The 21636-nt window shown below is 35.2% G+C and overlaps 2 protein-coding genes across 3 annotated transcripts in view; one reads left to right on the top strand and one right to left on the bottom strand.

The window, feature by feature from the left end:
* The window catches only part of LOC125833919 (uncharacterized), a 234306-nt gene that overhangs the window by 14727 nt on the left and 197943 nt on the right, over positions 1 to 21636 (bottom strand). The gene's annotated exons all lie outside the window — the stretch shown is intronic.
* LOC125833903 (small RNA degrading nuclease 5) lies at positions 1122 to 21063 on the top strand. The gene is made up of 14 exons (XM_049513056.1): positions 1122 to 1248; positions 2203 to 2259; positions 2349 to 2414; positions 4837 to 4970; positions 5094 to 5206; positions 10682 to 10810; positions 10899 to 10969; positions 11726 to 11785; positions 12717 to 12772; positions 15509 to 15569; positions 15737 to 16001; positions 18655 to 18842; positions 18938 to 19233; positions 20745 to 21063. Exons 1-14 carry the CDS (start codon positions 1153 to 1155, stop codon positions 20866 to 20868), a joined length of 1716 nt encoding a protein of 571 aa, XP_049369013.1. The 5' UTR covers positions 1122 to 1152; the 3' UTR covers positions 20869 to 21063.

The following is a 21636-nucleotide window of genomic DNA, read 5'->3' on the forward strand; positions in this document are numbered from 1 at the left end:
CTTAGACTTGTCATTAGTAGAGTTTTGGTACAATGACTTTCAGGTTCTAGGGGTTGAATTTCCGCATTAGTTTGGTTAGTTATTTGTTTAAACCTTGGAGTTTATGGGGACAATTTTTATAGTCATTTAAACCTGCTTCCGCATCTTTAAATGCCTTAGTTTTCATAAAATTTGTTTGTTTGGGTTGTAGTGATGGTTCTCCCACCGGAGAGTTTGTGTGAGTGTCAATCACGACGGTCTAGGTTGTGATAATTACTCATGTATTATATTAAGAAATATATTAAATTTACATTGTTGCTTTATATCTCACGGTAACATAATTACAAAAATATAATTTAAAAATGTAAAATATTTTTTTGAACAAAAGGATAAGAATATATTATTTTAATTAATTAAAAATATAAATATACTAATTATATATAATATAATAAAATTAATAAGAATCAAAATTTAGAAATTATAAAAACTACCAAAAAACTATTATCAATCATAAAAATTTCCCATTATAAAGATTTGAAAACTTTCTTGAGAGGTCCTAGACTCTGTTTGGTTTGAATACAAATTATGATAAGCTAAGTTATATTGAGATTAATTATACTGAAATTATTTTTTATTGATTGCTTGGTTTATTTTATTCAAAATAATATGCATTGCGTAAATTTTAAGAACAAGTTATTTGTTTACAAAAATACATTTCATGAATATGAAAAATGATGTATAAAAAAGGGTTTAATTGAATATCTTTGTTATTTACTTATTTTATCCATGGATAAGCTATCTCGAGATTGCTATACCACCCAAAGGGAGGAATAACTTATTCCAATACTAATTATTAATCCCGAAATAAGTTATTCCGGACTTATCAACCAAACAACAAATTAAGTGTTACTATAATTTAGTCCAAAAACTATTTGATGTTATCCTTCACACCAAACCACCCCTTAGTTTATTCTAATTTTAATGAACAAAGTTATCTATATGTGTTGTTGATGCAAGGTGAAAATAATATTGTAGAATTAACTAACGTGTTTGTAGGCCGGTCCGAACACCATAATTATTAAAAAAACCAAAAACAAGAAAATAAGAAAAAAAATATAAAAAGGATCCGACCCTAATTGCTTTGCTTCCGTCTCTCTCTGTGACGGACTAACAATGAGTTCTGAGAACAGTAAAACAGAAATCCCCGACGAACAGAAATCCAGCAAAGACCATAAAGCCAACTCCTTCTTTGATGTTTACGGCCCTGAGGTCCTTTACTCTATTGCTTTTTCACCTTCTGTTGTTTATTTAGAAAAAAAAAAACTTCTTTAATGGAGTACAACGGTTCACTATTGTATCATGAATGTGAATTCTTTTTTCTTTTGGTATGAGTTATTAATCGAATTGGGTCTCTCTAAAAAGGTCTAAAATAGCTTTAACGCAGTTTTTTTTTTTTTGTGTGTGTCTGTGTGTGTGTTGTGTGTTTTAAAGAATGAAAAGGAAAAGAATAGAGAAGGGAGAATTTCTTTTTAGAGCTTGTGGGTTGAGTTAATTTAATTGGGTTGTCTTGGCTGGATTTTTAATTGGTAAACCTTGAAGAAAGAGGAGATTTTGCTAATGAAAATTTTAGTACAATGAGGACATATGGAGTTTTAATTGGTTAACTTGAAGAAAGAGGAGATTTTTGCTAATGAAATTAGTACTATGAGGACATATTGTTTTGATTGTGAGTTTGATGGAAATTGATTATACATGCATTAATTTTGATAAATAACTAGTTCTGATAGAAACCCAAAATGCAGAAAAGAGATGAGATTAAAAAAGAGGAAAAGGAAGTATCTTTCTTAATTGATAAAAGGAATATCTTTCGTGATTTGCAGATTGAGTTCATTTAAGTGGGTTATATTGTCTAGAGTCTAGGCTTTTTAACTTGTTCACTTGGAGAAGAGGAATGTTTCTGGGAAAATTAAGATTTGTATTATTGAAAATTTGGAATGCCGTGGTGACATACTATTCCTGTTGTCAGCATCATTTTCCATTTGGCGGTTGCTAGTTATTTTTCTTCTGTTTTGTTCTGGAGACGATGGTTTTGTTGTTATTTTTTGCAGAATAATTGTGTCCGATTCATTATGATATGTCATTGTGCAAGACAAACTATTATGCATGTTGGTTGAACCTTTTATAATGTCTGTGATTGTTATTCAAGTTTTGATTGTGGTGCAGGCGAGAGCAGATATTGTTTTCAACAAACCAGAAGCCAACTCAACCTTGAATCTTCAAGTATGTTTGTAACATACTGATTGAGGTTATTTGTACTTATTTTACAAGAGGTTAGAACGTGATTTATCATGCTTAATGTGATAACACAGGACGTGCAAGGGCTTGTCACCTGGGTGCTTGCTGATGGGTTCATGCCATCGTGGGCTTTTATCAAAGTAATGTATTTCATTCCTTTCTTTGCATGTTTTCCACTTATGTCTTTATATCTGTATCAGATGCAAAAACACCTCAGTTTTTTGGATTTGCAGAGGAAAATCTGGTGAGGAGAGGTTGAGCTGTCCTTACCTTGAGATTAATCATTCAATCTGGTCCATTTTAACGATTCATTGCTTACTAGATTATTTATACATTTGATACAGATATATAAATAACCAAGCCATCAATGATTCTTTGCTAGGTGATTTGGATTATACTGAAAATGGATATTTTAACTGCAAATAGAGGTAGATTTTGCTAGTAAGGTACACAATGGAATTAGACACGCATAACTGAAGTTTAGGTGTGTACATGGTTATATAAATAAAAAATGGAGTATCTGATATTGTGAAATTTTGTACCGTTAGATTCACTTTCTGACCCACCTGTCCAAAAAGAATCAAATCCTGTCTCCTTTCTCGTCTCTTCTTAACACGTGGAATAAAGAAATCGAAGATTGCTCGAAATAGCGAGAACAATGTAAAAAACATCAAAAGATCATATTTTTGTATGATCTTTTGATGTGAGGAAAGAATACCATGTTGTTTAGATAGTTGGACAAATGTGAACGACTCAGTTAAGTCACATTAACAACTTGCAAATATCTTCTGACATGGACTTGGTGTTTTCATTATAGAAATTAGGGAAAAGGTCCTGATATACCCCTCACCTTTGCCATTTTGAGTTGATATGCCCCTAGTTATAAAAGTGGCTCACATACGCCCCTACTGTTACAAAATTGGCTCACATATACCCCTTACCGTTACAAAAGTGATAAAATTAATTTTAAATTATTTTTTTTGATTTTTAATATTTCAAAATATTATGTGTGTGATCTTTTTCACACATAAACTATTTTTTGACTTCTTTGATTATCGTTATTTGAGTTTCTTATTCTTATTTCATTTTTTCTTTCATTCTTTAGTGTAAAATAAGAGAAATAAAAAGAAAGAAGTGTGATGAAAAAGAGAAAAAAAAATCAAAACTATCTTTTTGCGGCTATATTGTAATTTAGTTTTTATATTTGTAATTTTTTTTTAGGACATCTATAATTATGTTTATAAGAAAATAAGTGAAAAGAATAAATTTGACTGTCAAAATAATAAATTCAAATTAGCCGTTGAAAAAGTAAAAAAAAATGTGTGAAGGATAAAATATATCCCTACATGGACTATTTTTTTAAATCAAAAAATTAATAAAAAACAATTTAAAATTATTGTTTTCACTTCTGTTAGAGGAAAAAGGTATATGTAAGAAATTTGTGTAACAATAGGGGTATATATGAGCCACTTTCAGAACGAGGGGTATATCAGCTCTAAATGACAAAATTGAGGGGTATATCAGGCCCTTTTCCCTAGATTTTTTGATAACCGAAAAATCCGTCTGTTGCTCGCCTTTTGGACCAACACAGCCTTCTAAACTCGGTGGATAATGGGCCTCCCCTCTACCCTTCTCCACTTAAATACTGGGCTTTGCTTTGCGTGGTGTGGGGCTTGAACCTGCGACCTAAGCCACAAATCCTCCACCTTTTGCCACTCGAGCTAGGCCTTGGGGGCCCTTTTCCCTAGAAATTATTGGCCTATCTAAAAGGGAAAAAAGAAAGATAAAACAATTTTGGACCCATTTCCCGTCTTGGGTGTTCACTTGTCAGTATGTGTAGCAATTACTTAAATGAATTCACAAAGCTACATCTGTATATTTCCCTTCATTTCATAATGTGCATTCTTATACTCAGTTTTTTACACTTCAATCATAATAAAGGTGGTCCCTATTTTCTTCTCAAAAAAAATTAATATGGTTCTTATTTTTACTAGTATGTTAGTGTATGATAAGCTTGCAGATTCTACCAGCAACATGTAGCTGCATTATCTTATATGTCAGTCATGCGCGTCATTAGGAGAATGACTACTGTTGAACTTTTTTTTGGACTACATCTGCTCTTTAGTTATTTTGTAAGTTCTTGTACAGGAGCAGATCCCTTCTTTTGCTGTAATATTTTCCCTTGCATCTTCTTGATGCACTAATGAAATTTCCTTACTTCACAAAAAAAGAAGAAGAAGAGAGAATGAGTTTGTGGGAAAGATTTTCTTACTTGAGCTTGAGCTCTCTTTGAAACATTATCCAATGAAATTTCGATAATACTAAGGAAATGGTTATGGTTTTACTTGCTATTGTCTGTTAAGTCGTTAGCGATTCTAGGTGTTATATATCTTGAATTATTGATACACTTCACATTTGTGATTTGACGCACATGGAGATAGAATTTAGTTAATGTGGATGTGTTTGGTTGCCTTTGGATGGTCCCCATCAATTATCCAGTGAATAGTATCTTCTTTAGAGGCTAACACAGTTTCGTCTGTTCCTCTTTCTTTTTGCATGCAGAATAAACCTTTGATCCCTAAAGTGGTAATGCTGTATGTCCCTGGCCTTGATGCATCTCTATATCTATCACAGTCTAAAGTGCTCAAAGGTTTCAAAGAATGCTGTGGTGTTCCGAGGCCAGTTTTAGCTCTCAGGTTGGTAATAATTGGAATAATCAATATATTACTCTTGCGTTACTTGTTTTAATTTTTTTTTGTCACTCTTGTGTTAATGGAAGTTATGTTTTCTTCTTATTATTAGTATTTGTTTCATGGTAGTTGTGTATCAGATGGAAATCAGACAATAGATGCACTTCTCACGTGCAAATCAAAGAGGAAAAGGAAAGTAGCTGAGAACATTTCACCGAAAATCACCCAGTCATCTGAACAAGGTACGAATCCGATCCAAGAAAAACTTTCCAGAAGTCTTTGTTGCGAGTCTGCTATTTTGATTTCATTTCCGGTTAATTAGAGGTTCATTTGCTTGTAGAAAGAGGTCTAGAAATGACATGTCTGTAATGCAGGCACCATCTCCTCCAACTGTATATCAGCAAGATTGCTATGGTGTGTGTTGTTCTTTATAAATTTTTCTTCACCTGTCTAAGATCTGTGTATGATACACTTTTTTTCCCCTAGAAGTTTACGGGAAAGTGTCATGGATGGTTTCTGCCAGGGGCGGATCTACGTAGAGCGTGCCGGGTGCTTGAGCACCCATTGACCCCGACAATTTTTTTGTATATTTATATAGAAAATCTGCAAAAATGAATATATAATAGATATGAGCACCCATTAAGATTTTGAACAAAAGCACTGATGGGTGCTTTGGTTCAGGGCTTGGTCTTAAAAGTCATGCGTGCGGGGCTGTAGGTCGAGGGATCGATTCTCCCCAGCAGCAATCCAATTTTTTCTCCATAAATACATTTTTCATAATTAGATCTCAACCTTTTACAACATTCATAAATGTTCTTCCATAGTCTTTTTTAGCTGGATTTGACCACACTACATAATTTAGGTTGGAAGTTAGATCTCATTCTTGAAAATTAATTAATGAAGCTTTAGTAATCTTTAGAAACATATCTCTCATTCACATCATGTATTTTCTTGTACATAAAATAAATTATTATTTATAATATCATATTAAAATGCATTTCAAATTGATTCATGAGAAATTATATTTGAATGTTTTGAAAAAGACATTTGTAATTTTTCATGAATCAATTTGAATTGCATTATATTAGCCCAAATTTAAAATGGGATGAAATAAACAGATCAAATGAGTCCATATAATAAAATAAGCGGATTATTAACTTATCCAAACATAAATGAATTAGACGAATCATGAATATTTGGACTGATTTTGCCCACCCCTACCAAAGACTGATTCGCCTGACTCGTGAGTTAACAGTAGGTGATCAACATTTGATATAACATTTAAATTTTATTTGCAAATTATGTATCAATATGTATAGATACAAAAACAAAAATAACATTTAGCGACAATTAATTAACGATAATAGCTTAATTACTGCTAAATGTGTATTTTTAGCGGCAATTAGCAGTTCTTGATGTTACATTTTCATTAATGGTAGATACTTTCCAGGAAAGTCCAAGCGTAAATCTCTTGATGTTATATATTCTCATCATTTGCGTGTTGATATTTGTTATGTCTTTATTAATTTACATCTTCAAGAGCTTAATAACTGTTTTAATGTTGTGAGTAGTGACTTACTTCTTGGAATGACTAACTTGAATTTAGTTAGTTCATTTGGTGGTTTTGATAAGAACAGGATAATGATATTGACCGAGTATTATAAAAATGAGTTTGATAGCAATAAGCTTCGAGATCTCAGTTGTTAGTGTGACAATTTTATAGTTTATGCTCGTAATTTTGATAAGAGGTTCTTCAACTTGAAGAGAATTAGTGACTTTGCTAAAGTATTGGTGAAGTCAAATCTGCATCAAACTTGGCTACATGTTTATTTGCTTATCAATTTGACTCTCATTCTTCGTGTTGCTACTGTTTCCGTGGAACGAGCTTTTTCATCCATGAAGTACATCAAAAATGAATTTCATAATAGTATAGGTGATGAATTTTTTAATGGTTGTGCAATGCTCATTTCCTTAACATAAAAATAAATGAGGAAAGCTTGCAAGAGTAAATTATTAGTTATAATTGGTAAGAGAAGCTAGGAAAATTTGGACTTCATTTCTTAGTTTTTCTAAGAAATGAAGAGTTTTTAACTATAACGTTTAAATAGTTGTACACTTATACAGTTATACAACGCATTTATAGTAACTTTATAATAAGAGAAGTGAGCACCCACAAGCCTAAGATCCTAGATCCGCCACTGGTTTCTGCTAGAATGTTAAATTAGAGAAGTGGGTAAAAATTACCCTTTTCTGATCAGGTAAATGTATTTCATCAAAAGCAGATGGGCGAAGCCTGTGTACAAGGGGGCAGGGGAATACCAAAAAGTAAAAAGACCTACAAAAAGAGATTGTTTTCTACGAAAGACACTCAATCTTCTTTACAATAAGGAATCGCGAGGGTGCACTAAAAAGAAATGAGGGATAAGAGGCTACTCCTTAACTGTACAATATTCATCTCTACATCTCCAAAAGCTTTTCTGTTTCTCTCTCTCCATGCAACCCACTTCAGTGCAAGTGAGGTGACAGTTGAAGCCCAATGTCTTCTCCTTCTTTTCCTGTGTCTCCAACTGAACATTGACTCTTTAATTGGGCCTGAAATCGCCCAATAGATTCCAAACTATATCAAGATTTCCCACCATAGCCTCGGAGGAACTGGAGGTGGAGCTGGGGGTCCTGTGGCCCTGGGAAGCTCCTGAGGTGGTAAGGACCCTGGAGGGTACTCAGAAGATGTCTCCCTCTTGGCGTAATGTTGAGATTGTGGTCGGAGATGGAAGAAGAACTGAATTCTGGGAACACTGATTGGCCAGAATAGCCTGAAGTTCAGCTTTCCTGTTTTGTACTCAATAAGTACTCAAAAGCAGGTTATGATCAATCAAATGTGGAGTTAACAAGAATGGGATTTGATTTTCAGAAGAGCTCTTAATGATTAGGAAGTTGGGGCATTATCTACATTGTTAATTTACTGGAATCTCTTGGTGGATATCTGACTGTCCAGACAGACTTAGATGGAAGCTGAATAGCAAAGGGATATTCTCAGTTAAATCTGTAAACTCGAAAAGTGAATATACCAGCGAAGGTGTCATGTTTTGTCTGGCTGGTAATTAGGCAAGCATGCTTGACCCAAGAAAAAAATACAAAGAAGAGGTTTTCAGATTTGTTCGGTTTGCCTTTAATGTGGACAGGATGGGGAAAGTAATGAACATTCATTTTTTACATTGCAAGACAACTATAAATCTGTGGCACGTGTTCTTTTGTATTTTGGGCATTAAATTGGCAATGCCAAGTGCTACCTTGATGATGCTAAGCAGCTGGAAGAGTTTTGGACAAATGGGAGGTGATGAGAACTCGTTGCGTATTATACCTGCCTGTATTTGATGGACTATATGGAAAGAGAGGAATTTTTTTTTTTTTGAATGTATTAGGAGTTCTATCCAGAAAATTAGGATGAATTGTCTTAATTTTTTTTTTTTTGGTGTGTAAACAGAATATGTGGGGGGAAATAGGGGACCTGGTAGACCTATTAGGCAATATTTAAGATTATAGGCTTATGGACGGGTGTTTATACTTTTTTGGGATTTGTAAAGTTCTTAACCTAGCATCTTTTCTGGTGTTAAGTTTGTCTTCTAATACAATTGTTACCTTACTCAAAAAAAGAAGAATGAGTATTATGTAACACATAACATTAAAGTAAGATGGTTGGAATTAAAGAGTGTTACATGAGTATTGTGCTACAGGAAGATATCTAAGAAGATGATAAACAAGTTCCATAGAGCGGTTGTGAGACTAGTAATATTATATGGGAGTGAATGTTGAGCCACTAAGATCAATATACATCCACGAGTGTGGATGTTAAAGATGGATGTAAGATGCGAAACTGAATATGATTAGAAATGATCACATCTTAGTTGCATTAGAAATGATGACATGTGATTTGACAAACACGATAAGTAGCATACATAGAGGATAATTAGAGAAATACATCGGAAAATCTAGGTATGACTATGATTGTTACAACAAAAACAATAGCAAATGTGATCCCACAAGTGGGGTTTTGAGAGGGTAGGGTGTACGCAGACCATACCCCTACCTTGTGTGAGTTAGAGAGGTTGTTTTTGATGACTATGATTGTTGAAGGTGATAAAAAGAGGATGAGGTAGACCTAAAAATACACAGAAGGAAGTTATTTTGGAAGATTTAAAATCTTTAGGAATGATGCATGTTTGGCCAAGAATATAACACATGATAACAATTGATCCCCACATAAAACAATACCAACTAGCTGGAATTAAACTACTTGTTTCTGCATGGTAAGTTCGAGATTCATCTAACAAACAGAATGAGATTGATTTAAATGAATAAAGAAGATCATAAAACGGACCTCTACCAACTGATCTAAAAAATAGGAAAGAAAAATTAACGACCTTGGCAATGTGGGTTGATGCTTACTTGATTGATTGGGTTAGTTAGATTGTTGGAGGAATAAATTGAAAAGTTAACTTCCTTCCCTCCACCACTCTCTTATGTTGTTTTTCTGCAATACCCAATTTGACAGGCACTTCTTGGGCCTCATTTGTTTGCACTTACTCGCAGTCTGAATCTGAACGGTTTAGACTTGAGGCCATCAAGTGCATTTGCTTACATTGGATTTAAGTACTTATTTGGTCGGAATAGGTATTAATCTTAAGATCTTGAACAAAGTCTTAATATCAATAAAATTATTTTTGTCTGGATAATTTTCATCATCACTCTATCTGTAACCACCCACCACCACCACCACTAACCAGCAACCATCTGTGCTATCACAACCACCACCATCACTGTCAACCACAACCATCATCTCCAACCACCAACCACCTCTGCCATCACAACCCCCACTGCTTCCAACAATTACTGTTAGTCGCTACCACACCACTTCCATCATTTTAATTATATCCACTGCCATCACCACCTTTGTCACTGCCGCTGCCACCTTCATCGCCACCTTTGTCACTGCCGCCACCACCTTCATCGCCACCTTTGCCACCACTATCAATCACTACCACCACGACGCTCAATCCCTACTACCAAGTACCAACCATCTCCATTATCACAACTAGCACCGATGCCAACTACCCCCAACACCATCGTCAACCACCACATACTGTTCAGCCACCACCACCAAAACTGCCAACTACTAACAACCATTTCCTCCATCACCACCACTACCAATCGCCATCATCATGTCAGTCATTACAACACCAACTATCTTCACCATCATGATTATCATCACCACTGTTAATTGCCACTAGCACCATCATCACCACTGTTAATTGTCACTAGCACCATTATCACCATCACCATCACGGCCACTACAAACCATTTCCACCCATCACTAGTGAACATAAATGTTTGTTTTTAATCAAATAATGATTTTATTAAATTTATATATTTTTCTGATATTTTATTACTTTTTTATTTGAATGGTATATTTATTATGTTTTAAAATAAATAAGTTATGCACATTAAGAAATTGATAAACAAACAATTTTAATCATTCAATGCTCAAAGACCAGCTTAAAAAAGTAATCTTTTTTTTTTATGACAACTTGAAAAAAAGAAAGAAAAAAGGAGACTGTGTCCTTTACATCTAGAGACGACATCTTAACCATTTAGATGTGCATTCAGATTTAATCTTAATGCAACCAAATGGGGCCTTCATCATCCTCTTATTCATTCAGGTGCTGAGGTTCCTAATAAGGAGACTGTGTCCTTTGCAGACCTCAAGAAGGATATACCATTTCCCATTAGTTATTATACACTTTCGGACAAGCAACTAGAAGAAAATGGATACTGTTATGAGCAACCAGGTGACATGCATTCCAAGAACTTGAAATTTATTGAATTTTTTGGTTAAGATTATTGCCAGTTGACCTTGGTATTTCATTACCCATGTAGAATTTCTTTCAACGCTTCCTGCTCCTTCAGGAACACCTCCACATGAAGTTTTGGCCCTTGACTGCGAGATGGTAATTTAACAACAATTTGTTCATCACAATGTTATGATTTAGTATTTAAACGTACTTATATTGCATAATCAATGCTGTTTTTAATCTTCATTTCCTTACTCCTTAGATATAAATATTGGAGAGGATGAGAGCATTTTAATAATGCCGGGTAGTCAAGTTTTGGATGAGATATGATTTACGGTGGCTTAACTATTTACTGCATCTAGGTTTCTTTGACTTGGTTGGTGATGGGAGGAGATGTTGGTTTATGTGGTTTAATTGTGATGTTTATAGTATATGAAATATCAGTTTTGATGTAATGGTACTAAAAGTTGTGTTCAGACTAGTTGGACTTAGAGTTCTGATGATGGTAGAAGAAGTTAAGAGTTCTAAAGATGGTATGAGAAGTATATACATCCTTTATTATCTGTATGTTCTACTGCAAATAGTCGTTGTTTTGAACCTCAAATGTGGTCTGTCTTATCAATGCTATTCAATGGTATAAAGGGTCCTCTGCTGGTTGCCACTGCGTATATATTTTATACCAAAATAATAGCTTTTAATGTATATTCTTTGGACAGGCAGACATATATTATGTTTGCTCCTTATCTAAAAAGATATTATACTTGCTGTTCTTGATTTCTCTCTCTTACATAGTAACCTTTTTTTTTCTTTTATTTATTAAGTAACATTTACTTGTTTGTCATTGTTCTTTAAACTGGAAGCTTTGCATACAAATGTCATATCATTTTGGTAAAAAAATATATATTTTTGTAGTGTATTACAAAGGAAGGCTTTGAGCTTACCAGAGTGACACTAGTGGATGTTGAAGGACAGGTTTGCTTCCTCTTATTTCTTTTCTCGCTCTATTTTTTGTCCCTCACTTGCATTGCAATGAGGTAATCTATCTTTTGCTTTATAGTTCCATTTTTTTCAAAACTGTTTCCTCATCATGTATTCTGTCCATGGCTAGTTTCTTTTCTATGTAAAAAATGCCATTTACCCTGATCTTTTTGATGTCCTATTGGTTTTTTGGCCACTCGGAGGGGTGGTCCTTATTTAGTTTATATGAACCACCCTTATCAAAAAGCTTTAATTTTAAATATGATCCAGCTGGCATATATGCTGCCATCATCTCTTTTCATTAAAAATCTATTAAGCCAGCTAAGTTGCGCGGGCTCTTTGATTTTGATGCCGCACCCGTGTCAGATTCTCCAAATTACACTACTTTTGGAGAATCCGACACACCCATTCCCATTTTTGAAGAGTCCGAGCAGCATAGAAAGTCACATACACATATACTGCCATTATAATTCAAGCAACAATCAACTGCACCTCAATGCTTTAGCTAGTTGGATGAATCGTCTATATCCTTCCTGCACTATTTGGGCCTGCTGCATTACTTTAGAATGAATCAACCTGCATATATATTGGGATTGTTGATTTGTATGGTTGAACCCTGTAGTTGTCCAGGCATATTTTTGAACATATGTAACAAGTTAGGACATATATATTGTCCTTTGGTCCATGCACCATGTGTTAAGGGATATTATTCCTTTGTACGTGTTTGGGCAAATTCAATGGTCTTTTTTTCTTCTTTTATCCTCCTGTATGGCCATCAAAAGTCTCTAACTTGATCTCAAATGTACCTCCCTGGCCTGTTACAAGAGATTTTGATGCATGATCAATTGTCCCATGGTCTTTCAGACGATATTAATTAGCTACTTCTTTTTGTGTCTGAGGGGCTAATATCATCAACCAATTGCAGGTTATGCTGGATAAATTGGTCAAACCATCAAATGAAATTGTTGACTACAATACTAGGTACTTTTTATGTATGATAAACTTCTAAATTTACATTTGATCACACATGCTAAATACATACTCCTCTCTTCCATTTTATGTGTCTATCTCCCCGAGGTAGTGGTAAGGTCTTTGTACACTCTACCCTCCTCAAACCCTACTTTGTGGGATTTCACAGGGTATGTTGTTGTTGTTCCATTTTATGTGACACTAATTTCTTATTTTTCCATTTTAAAAAGAATGACACATTTCTAATTTGGGAAATGATTTAATTTTAAACAAGTTTCAAAAGTATTATAGCCACAAATTTATTTCATACTTAAGACCACAAGTTCCAAGTCTTTCTTTTTACCTTAAGCTCCGTACCAAGTCAAACAATGTTAGTCAAACTGGAATGGATGGAGTAGCAGATTGGAGAATCAGCAGTTTAAGACTGCACATTTCAAGATTAGATTTACTTGCTAATAGCATCAACATGTTTTTGGATTTTGTTAGCTCCTTAGATTTAGCTCAGGCTACTTGTACTAGTGCTGAAATGTTTTTTGCTCTGTACTGGAGCTAACTGGTCACACCTTTTGCAATTTGGCATCTTCCTGATGCCCATTAAATGATAATCTTATCAAAAAGTCTTCCTTTTTTCCTTAATCTCCGTATTGAGTCAAACTCCATCACATAAATTGGATTGGATGGAGTAACAGATTGGAGAATCAGCCACCATGTGGAATTTGCTTTTCAGTGGTGTTCAAATGGTATATCCAAGTCTAAAGGCATTGCAAAAGTTAAAAATATCTTTTAAAGGTTAAGTCGGGTCTAAATATAAAATTGTCCCATTTATGAGCTGAAATTGAAATTTTGCTAGTATGCTCTCCCGGCTCTTTCAAAGGAATTGAGTTTAGGCGGGAATGCATATTGTAACTCAGAAGGGTTTTGTGGTTTAGTATGCCTGAAGCCAATCTTCAATTCAGATGGCCTAGACTTTGATATCATAGGAGCTGGATTTAGTGCTTTGTTGACTTTTATTTGATCTTTATCAATCAAAAGAATGTCTTGCATGTTTCATGCTTGATTTAGCAAGAGTTGACTACTTTTACTTTTTTGATGGTGAGGAAGCCATGCAAATTCATTAATTGGATAAATTTGTGTATTTAGGTAATATTCAGAACTACCTAGTATAGTCCATAGAAAAGGTTATTGACACGATATGCCATTTTTTTATAAGGGAACTAAGCCAAGATATATCTTGGAATAGATTCTTTTTGCTTCTTCTGTTTGTCTTCTTTTTATCTATATTATAACGATGGCGTCTGGGCCAGTGTGTGCGCACCTCGACTATTCCACCAAGTACTTGCTACCTCCAACTAGGTTATGTACCCAGTAACTCTGTCCTCCAAAGCGTAGGCAGATCGAAAGATCACTCATCTTTTTTTGTTTATGTTGGGATTTGAACCTTGGTCGCTGAAGTGTGCACCCACTTCATTGATGACTATACCGTACCCTTGTCTGTTATTTCTTTCTCTACTATCTTTTAAGTTTTTTCGCAGTTTCCAGTCTCTCACTGCCACAAGTAATGGAAAGCGTCTTGTAAGACAGAAGGAATCAAGGAGGGGAAAAAGATACAGAAAGAAAAAAGAATAAGAAAAGGGAACCAAGAAAAAGCTATTAACTAAAGAATCGAGCTTCATAGCCAGGGTTTAATCTCTCTCCGCAGTTTCCCTTTTCAATTTCTTTTGTTCTTTTATTTTAACTTCTTTCCTTTTAATCATTTTTCAAATTTCTTATTATTTCCAATTCTACATTTGCTTATAAAATCATTCTATTTCTCTCTCTTTTTCTTTCTATTGCCTCTCTCCTTTTTCTCTTAATATTTCTACCAACCTTATCTCCTATGGTAAATATTCTTGAAGTTTTTGACCTCCCTTAAGATCTACTCAAGTCGCCTCAAACCACACTTTCCAAGCAAGGTACTCAAAAGATGGCAGGGGAAGGGCTATGTGGGTGGTAAAATCAGTGTGTGTTGGGCTATAACTTTTATCTTCCTCTGTGTTTTTCCTTTTTATATTGTTATGGGGTGGAGCAAGTGTGATTCCATTCTCGGCTTAGTGAGGAACAATTTGGAAACAGAACTGGAAAGATAGATGATTCAGAAGCAAACAGATTTTAAGAATACAAAACTCAACTCAAGGAATTTTTGGGGGCAACTGAGCAAGATAGCTGTTTTCTTCTCATTTCTGGTTGTGTCTTAGTGTTGCTATCGATCTCTCATAGGAAGAAAAGTTTTGATTTATATTCGTAAGTTCATTTTTAAAGATCCATACCCAAAGTCGAAGAGATAGATGAGGGTTGTTTCTTTTTAGGGGGATAGGGGGTGCTCAGAGGGAGTCCGACACAGCAGGAGTTCAATTTGCTGAACTGCGCCAATTTTTTTCTGATGTCGGCGAAATAAATTTTTTCTTGCTTTATAAGCTAAAATATTTGTTAAGCACAAAATACTTCATGATGAAGAAAAAAAAAATATTTGTCCTAAAAGACGAAGACAAAAATACTAAATAAACTCAGGGACTTACCTTCTCTTTCTTGAAATTCTTAGTCCTTCAGTCAGTTAAGTATTTCTTTTTGTGGGATAGAAACACATGCAGAAGAACTCTGTACGTGAGTCTTTAACGTAAAAGGACATTTTTAGCTAGTTTGCAGTTAAAATATATGTCCTTTCATTAACTGATAATCTTGCTTTATGTTGAGCAATCTGAACCTTTGCAGGTATAGTGGAATTACCTGTCAGATGTTGGAAGATGTGACTACCACTCTAAAAGATATCCAGGTTTATCCTTAGAGCCTTTTGTTTGCTGACCTCTTTGTCCCATTTTAGTAATCGGAAAAGACGCAATCAGCATAAATAGTTTCTTGCAGATTTCTTGCATCTGCAAAGCAGACTGATTTGCTATACATGTCCTATTTGTTTTAGTTAACTATCTTTTCTTTCTTCAGGTGGAGTTCTTGAAACTGGTTCACAAGGAAACCATTCTGGTTGGGCATTCCTTGGAAAATGATTTGTTAGCCCTGAAGATAAATCATAATTTGGTAATTGATACCGCTGTGTTGTACAAGCATCCAAGAGGATCCTACAAAGCTGCTCTTCGCCTTCTGAGCAGAAAATTTCTCGGCAGGGAGATACAGGACTCAGACAATGGGCATGATAGTGTTGAAGATGCAAAAGCTACTTTGGAATTAGCACTACTAAAAATAAAAAATGGTAAGTCATAACCTTTTTACACATGCTAATGCACCACTAAATATTGTGCATTCTAAACTCTTATGGCCCCTTTGGTTGGTATAGTGGAGGCAAGAAAAAGGGAAGGGTGCAGGCTAAAAATGGTTGCATGAGATGAAAATGTCCTTCTTGCCTTTTCTCCCTTCGGTTCCTCTTGGTCTCTCCTCATTAAGTTGGGCCTATAAATGCTCTGGCCAGTGGTGGGGGTTAGCCTGTTTCTCCAGCCCATTGTCCTTTCTTTTTAACTTTTTTTTTGAAAGGTCTCCTCCATTCTTCTGTTAGGGGAAATCCAAGACTTGGTGTCTGGTGCCATCTCGGGCATCACATCTGTTGACCCACATCTGCATTCTGCAGTGAAGGTAACAAAAAGAAATCCCCTATTCCACCTGTGACCTTTTTTAGATCATGTTCTCCTTCAGTTTCTGAAAGGAATCTGGAGCAATGAAACATCTCCAAACCTAGAAATTTTCAGACGGGCTGTTAGTCTGCTTAATAGGTGATTGTCGTAACAACATTATAGCAATTGTTAATTATGTTTGATCCATGCAGCAACATGTGTTTCCGTCACTCTATTTTAGGCCACGTCCTCAAGTTTTTTTTTTTTCTTTTTTTTTGAACAGGTAACATTTTTGTGTATTGATAACAAACTACACAAAGGGTGTGTAGTCCCCCATAATTACATCCAGACGAGCAAAAAATAAGCATGTCGGGGGTATTCTAGTAGCAAAATAGTGGATACAACTATGCCTCAATTCTAAGCTTGTCGGGGTGCATTATATGAATCCTTACCAATCATTTCATTCACTTTAAGCTCATCTCAGGCCGATATTATACAACTAAAAAAAATATAAAAAATTCTAGAAGCTATCTACATTTTACTGGCATATAACTTTCTAGCATATAGTAAATCTCTTGATAGGACTAGGACTCCTAGAAAACGGGGGACCTCAAGAAAACCTTCTAACATGGCTAAAACATAGCTTATTGTATAATTTCCTCCTCAACTTGCTCCTATTTCCTGTTTACTCACCTTAACAAATGAGGTCCCTCCCTTTACACCTAATATATAAAATTATGTAGTCCGCAACCCCCCCCCACCCCACCTCCGGATGGAATAACACCACTTTATATGGGGAAGTGTATCACATGCGCTACTCATTGAGTGACATGTGTCAAAAGAAAAAAAAGGAAATCACAAAAAAGAAGATTACCACCACTCGTTTCTCCAACCACCCCTCAAGTCGCTGTCAGACTGCTGGACTATTATTTGACCACTATTACAGACCCCAAGACACCCTTCTCTTTGATCCCCTCCAACAGCTCCCATCACTAGCTGATGCCATAGAAGCCGGAAAAGGGTTGTTTCTCGGTGTAGTTTTTGCTGTAGCAGAAGAGCACCATTTTCTTCCTTCTGCACCAGGTTCATCTGACGTCTTCCAGCAAACAGTAATTATCATCCTTAACTTGCTTTTAGAGTCCCTCTTTTCTCCGAGACTCGTGCATCACAATGGCTCTAGTCTCATTTACTGGTGCTGCCATTTCATTTCCCTTTTGGGACTTGTCAAAAACTGCATTGATGATGTCCTCAAGTTCTGTGATATCTTCATCTGGGATTTGCTCCACTATTGGACAAGCCTCTGCCATTCCTCACCCGTGTCTCTACAATACACGGATTTAGAGACAACTCTTCAGATTGGATATTGATCTTAAGAGCCATAGTGACTTAACTTTCCCAACTAAATTAATTCTTAATAAACCTTTCAATTCCATTGGGAATTCTGATATAAACATTGAAAATTTCTGTGGTAACACAGTCCATGGCATCAAGGACAAGAGGGATGATAGCGGAATCCTGTGTATCTTTCAGTTGGTGGGTGTTCTTTAGAGAAAAGTGGGGAGTGGGAGGATGTGTTTTGTTAAGGGGTGGTGGTGGTGGAGGTGGTTGGGCTGTAAAAAAGGAAGATTAAAAACAAAGAAAATGAATAATAAATAAGATGAAAAATATTTAGACTGTTGGATCATTTGATTAAATCTGACCATCCATTTTGTCAATCTTTTTTAAGTTAAACCTCTTCATGTGTTAGAAATGTTGAAAAAAAAAAAAACGTTTGCTACGTGTCAAAATTTGTGATGGTGGTGGGTACTAGCTACGGAATTTCAAGTTAAGATGTGTAAGAGGGGTGTGTAATCTCAACTAATTGGTATTGCCTATAGAAAATTAATGCTGCTCTTAGCCCCACTATAACATGGATGCAATGATGCATGCTCAACACATTTATACCTACCCCCCAGCATATCAGTCGTTTGCATAATAGTTAGTGCTCTTAGACTAATTGCACCACACCCAATGATATAAAAAACGAAGCTTCTATGTAAATTGGAGGCAACCCGTAGTTAAAACTTTATGAGTACATTATATTAACACCAGATATACAAGCAACACCATTCTTGTGCTTTCTTTCTCCAATCCCTGTTTACCTTCATTTTCTTTTCTATTTTTTTCTTTTCTTTTGTCCTCGAAATGGAGTTCTTTTTGTTCTATTTATGTTGCTTATTATGGATCACCAAATATTTTCATTTTGCTTTTTGGATCAATGCATCCTAGACTTCATTGGGCTGTAACTTCCTGAACTAGGGCCTGATTTTGGCATACCTCCGTCTCAACAATTATTGCGGCGGAAGCTTCTTTCAGTTCTGAGTGACTCTGGCAAAGGATCCTCAATCATTGATAATATATCCATAGCAAGGAGATATGCTGGTGAATTGTCCCATACAATTCCAGTATCATCTGACGATGAAGCTCTTTCAAAAGCCATTAAAGAGGTGAGTCAAAAGAATCTAATTTGTTATATTGTTCAAAAGCAGACTGATTAAGAATCTGAAAGCTCTCACTATACTGGCATCACTTGTCTTGATAGGTCAGAAATGATAAGGTACAGTTTATCTGGACGCAATTTGCAGAGCTATATGCATATTTGAGGAAGCAAGCAGATGACTCTGAGGAGCTAAATAAAAAGTTAGCAGAAATGATAGCATTGATGACATGTGAGAAACAGTCTAATTCCAGAAAAAGCATCAAATTTGATGTCACTCCCGAACTGAAGGATATATTAGGCCGTATGAATCGCAGAGTCAGGAGCATTTACTCCAATCTTCCTCTAAATGCTATGCTTATTATTTGCACTGGTCATGGAAACACTGCAATAGTTCAAAGGTACCTTTTAAGCTGGATTGCACAAAATTCTTGCTCCTCTCCTGAATCATAAGTTTTGAACTAAACAATGTTAGTCATTTACTGGGTTTTAGAGTCAAGATTTAGTTTTGCCTCTATATTCGTATGGCTGGCCTTGTCTAAATTTTGGGACATCCCTCATAATATTTGATAGCTAAATGACATTTATTGACAAAATTGAGAGTCTTTCACGTATAGGAATATAAAAGTTAATTTATCATAGTTTATCATCAACTTGCATGAAAAAGTGCTTCTTTATTCACGCTGATTTCATGAATCCAAGGTCATAGTTCATGTCTTTAACAGGCTTTCAATATTTAGTAGTTAATGTATACACGTGTTAGATGGTGTAATTTTTCAAAAATATTAGAATTTTTAAATTTTTGTGATTGAAGAAGAATTCAGGATTTATCATTTTATCTCATGTTTTGGTATTACTTCATTCAATTCTCTTGTGAAATTGTTGGTTTTTTTAGAAAATGTTTTCTTTTATTGTAGCCCTTTAATTATTTTTTAACACGATATAAAACCAATACTGGATTGGATGAAGTGTTTACATGTGCCAAGATAATTATTATTGGAACAAATCTTTATCCAGCTCAGGACCAAAACCTTTTTTAGATATACATCAGTCATCAAGTTTCAACATGAGAAAAAAATCTAATGAGAAAGTACATAATCCAGTTATATTCATCACCTTAATACAATCCTGCATTATAATCCGTGTACCACTGTTCACAAACCAAATGCGTCCTTACTGCTCTGCGTTGACAGACAGTTTGCCTTACCAGATCAAATGGTAGAATTCCTTGCCAGAGTAGATGCAACCTTTCTGTTTCATAGGATCAATAAACTCACATGACGTAGTCCTGCTAAACTTCAATCATCCAGTGACTACAGTATTGTAAAAACAGACATCCTTTTATAATCCCTTATGGTACTTAAAACAGCTATTTTTGTTGTTCTTTATAATTTTTTAAAGTATAAAACCTGTTAGTTCTACCAGTGATTATTGCAGAGACCTTTTCTACATCATCATGAATGGAAACCTTTTCCCCCGCGTGAGGCTCACTGTTTTTCTCCATTATATGTTCTTTTTCAAGACTTTCTGCTACCTCTTTTTGTCGTTTATCTTCTTCCAGTGGTGTAGAACGTGCTGTTTTGTGTTACCAACTGTTTGTTACTCTGTAGTAGGTTGGCATGAACCATGTATAGTTCAGTCTATCTTAATATAAGTGTTCCTAATCATGTCCTTCTATTAGTGCTTTTCTGCTACTGATCCTCTATTGGTATTTGGGGAGGCCGGAAGTCTGTCCATACTAATTCTGAGTGATTCAAATTTTATACTAGATCCTCGAGTAATTCACATGGAGATCCAGGAGATACCTGATTTCCTATCTTCTAGTTGCCAGTCTTTTTGTAGATTTAAGGCCTGATAATATGTTATAGCTTAGCAAAACCTGCTAATTATTTCTTTCTTTTTGTGCACACAGAGTGAGGAAGATCTTGTCAGAGCAGACTGATGGCTCGATGCCCCGTGAGAACATTGTTAAACTCTTGGAAGAGTTGCAGGCGCAAGCTGAAGTTGGTTTGTGCTTTGTAGGTCTCAAACACTAATCATATTTCTCATCCGATCGTACTATCTATATTCTAACTCTTATTGCAAGCACCTATATTAACCTGCTTATCAGGGCAGCAATAGAATAGGAATCTGCAAGATGAAGTAATTTCCTATGAAGGGAATTTTTTGATGTAAAGTTAGTTCATTATGTGTAAACTTGTATATGTAAGGTATCTTGTTGCCTTTCATCGTCTCCATGGCCTTAACGAATAGCTGAACAACATTATATTGTATGGCCAAGTTGTTACACTTCTCTCTTGAGTTGTACGGTTAACGTATTATATACTTTTCTATGTACTTGACTATCTCTAGGTGTTGTATATGTATATGCAAATAATTAGATCCTGACTCATAGTTTACTGGTATTGTTTGGTTCTTCTCTCATGGATGACCAATTGATGATTGAGATGAAGACAAAAGTTGGTCCACCAAGAAGTGCTATAAAGTCTGAACTCTGACCCAAATTGATACTAGAGAAATGAAGGAAAAGAGCCACCAGGTTCATATTTGAATTGGTAACTGTTCTTTGAGTTGATTTAGAAGACTTTGACCTATCTTAGCTTTAGTCCAATAATCATATATCCTACAATGTTACGATAAGTTTGTACACACTTTGACTAATTTAACGTGAACACTGCTATATCCATGTGCACATATCTTAGATCTCAATCTGCTCCTTCTTACTTAAAACCAACCAAATAAAGAGATAAACACCTTTGGTTGAGCCAGTACCTAAAATATGGTCTTCAATTAATCTTGAACAA

Source organism: Solanum verrucosum, unplaced genomic scaffold (assembly GCF_900185275.1).
Source record: "Solanum verrucosum unplaced genomic scaffold, falcon-dt-bn FXZP01000108.1, whole genome shotgun sequence".
NCBI lineage: Eukaryota > Viridiplantae > Streptophyta > Magnoliopsida > Solanales > Solanaceae > Solanum > Solanum verrucosum.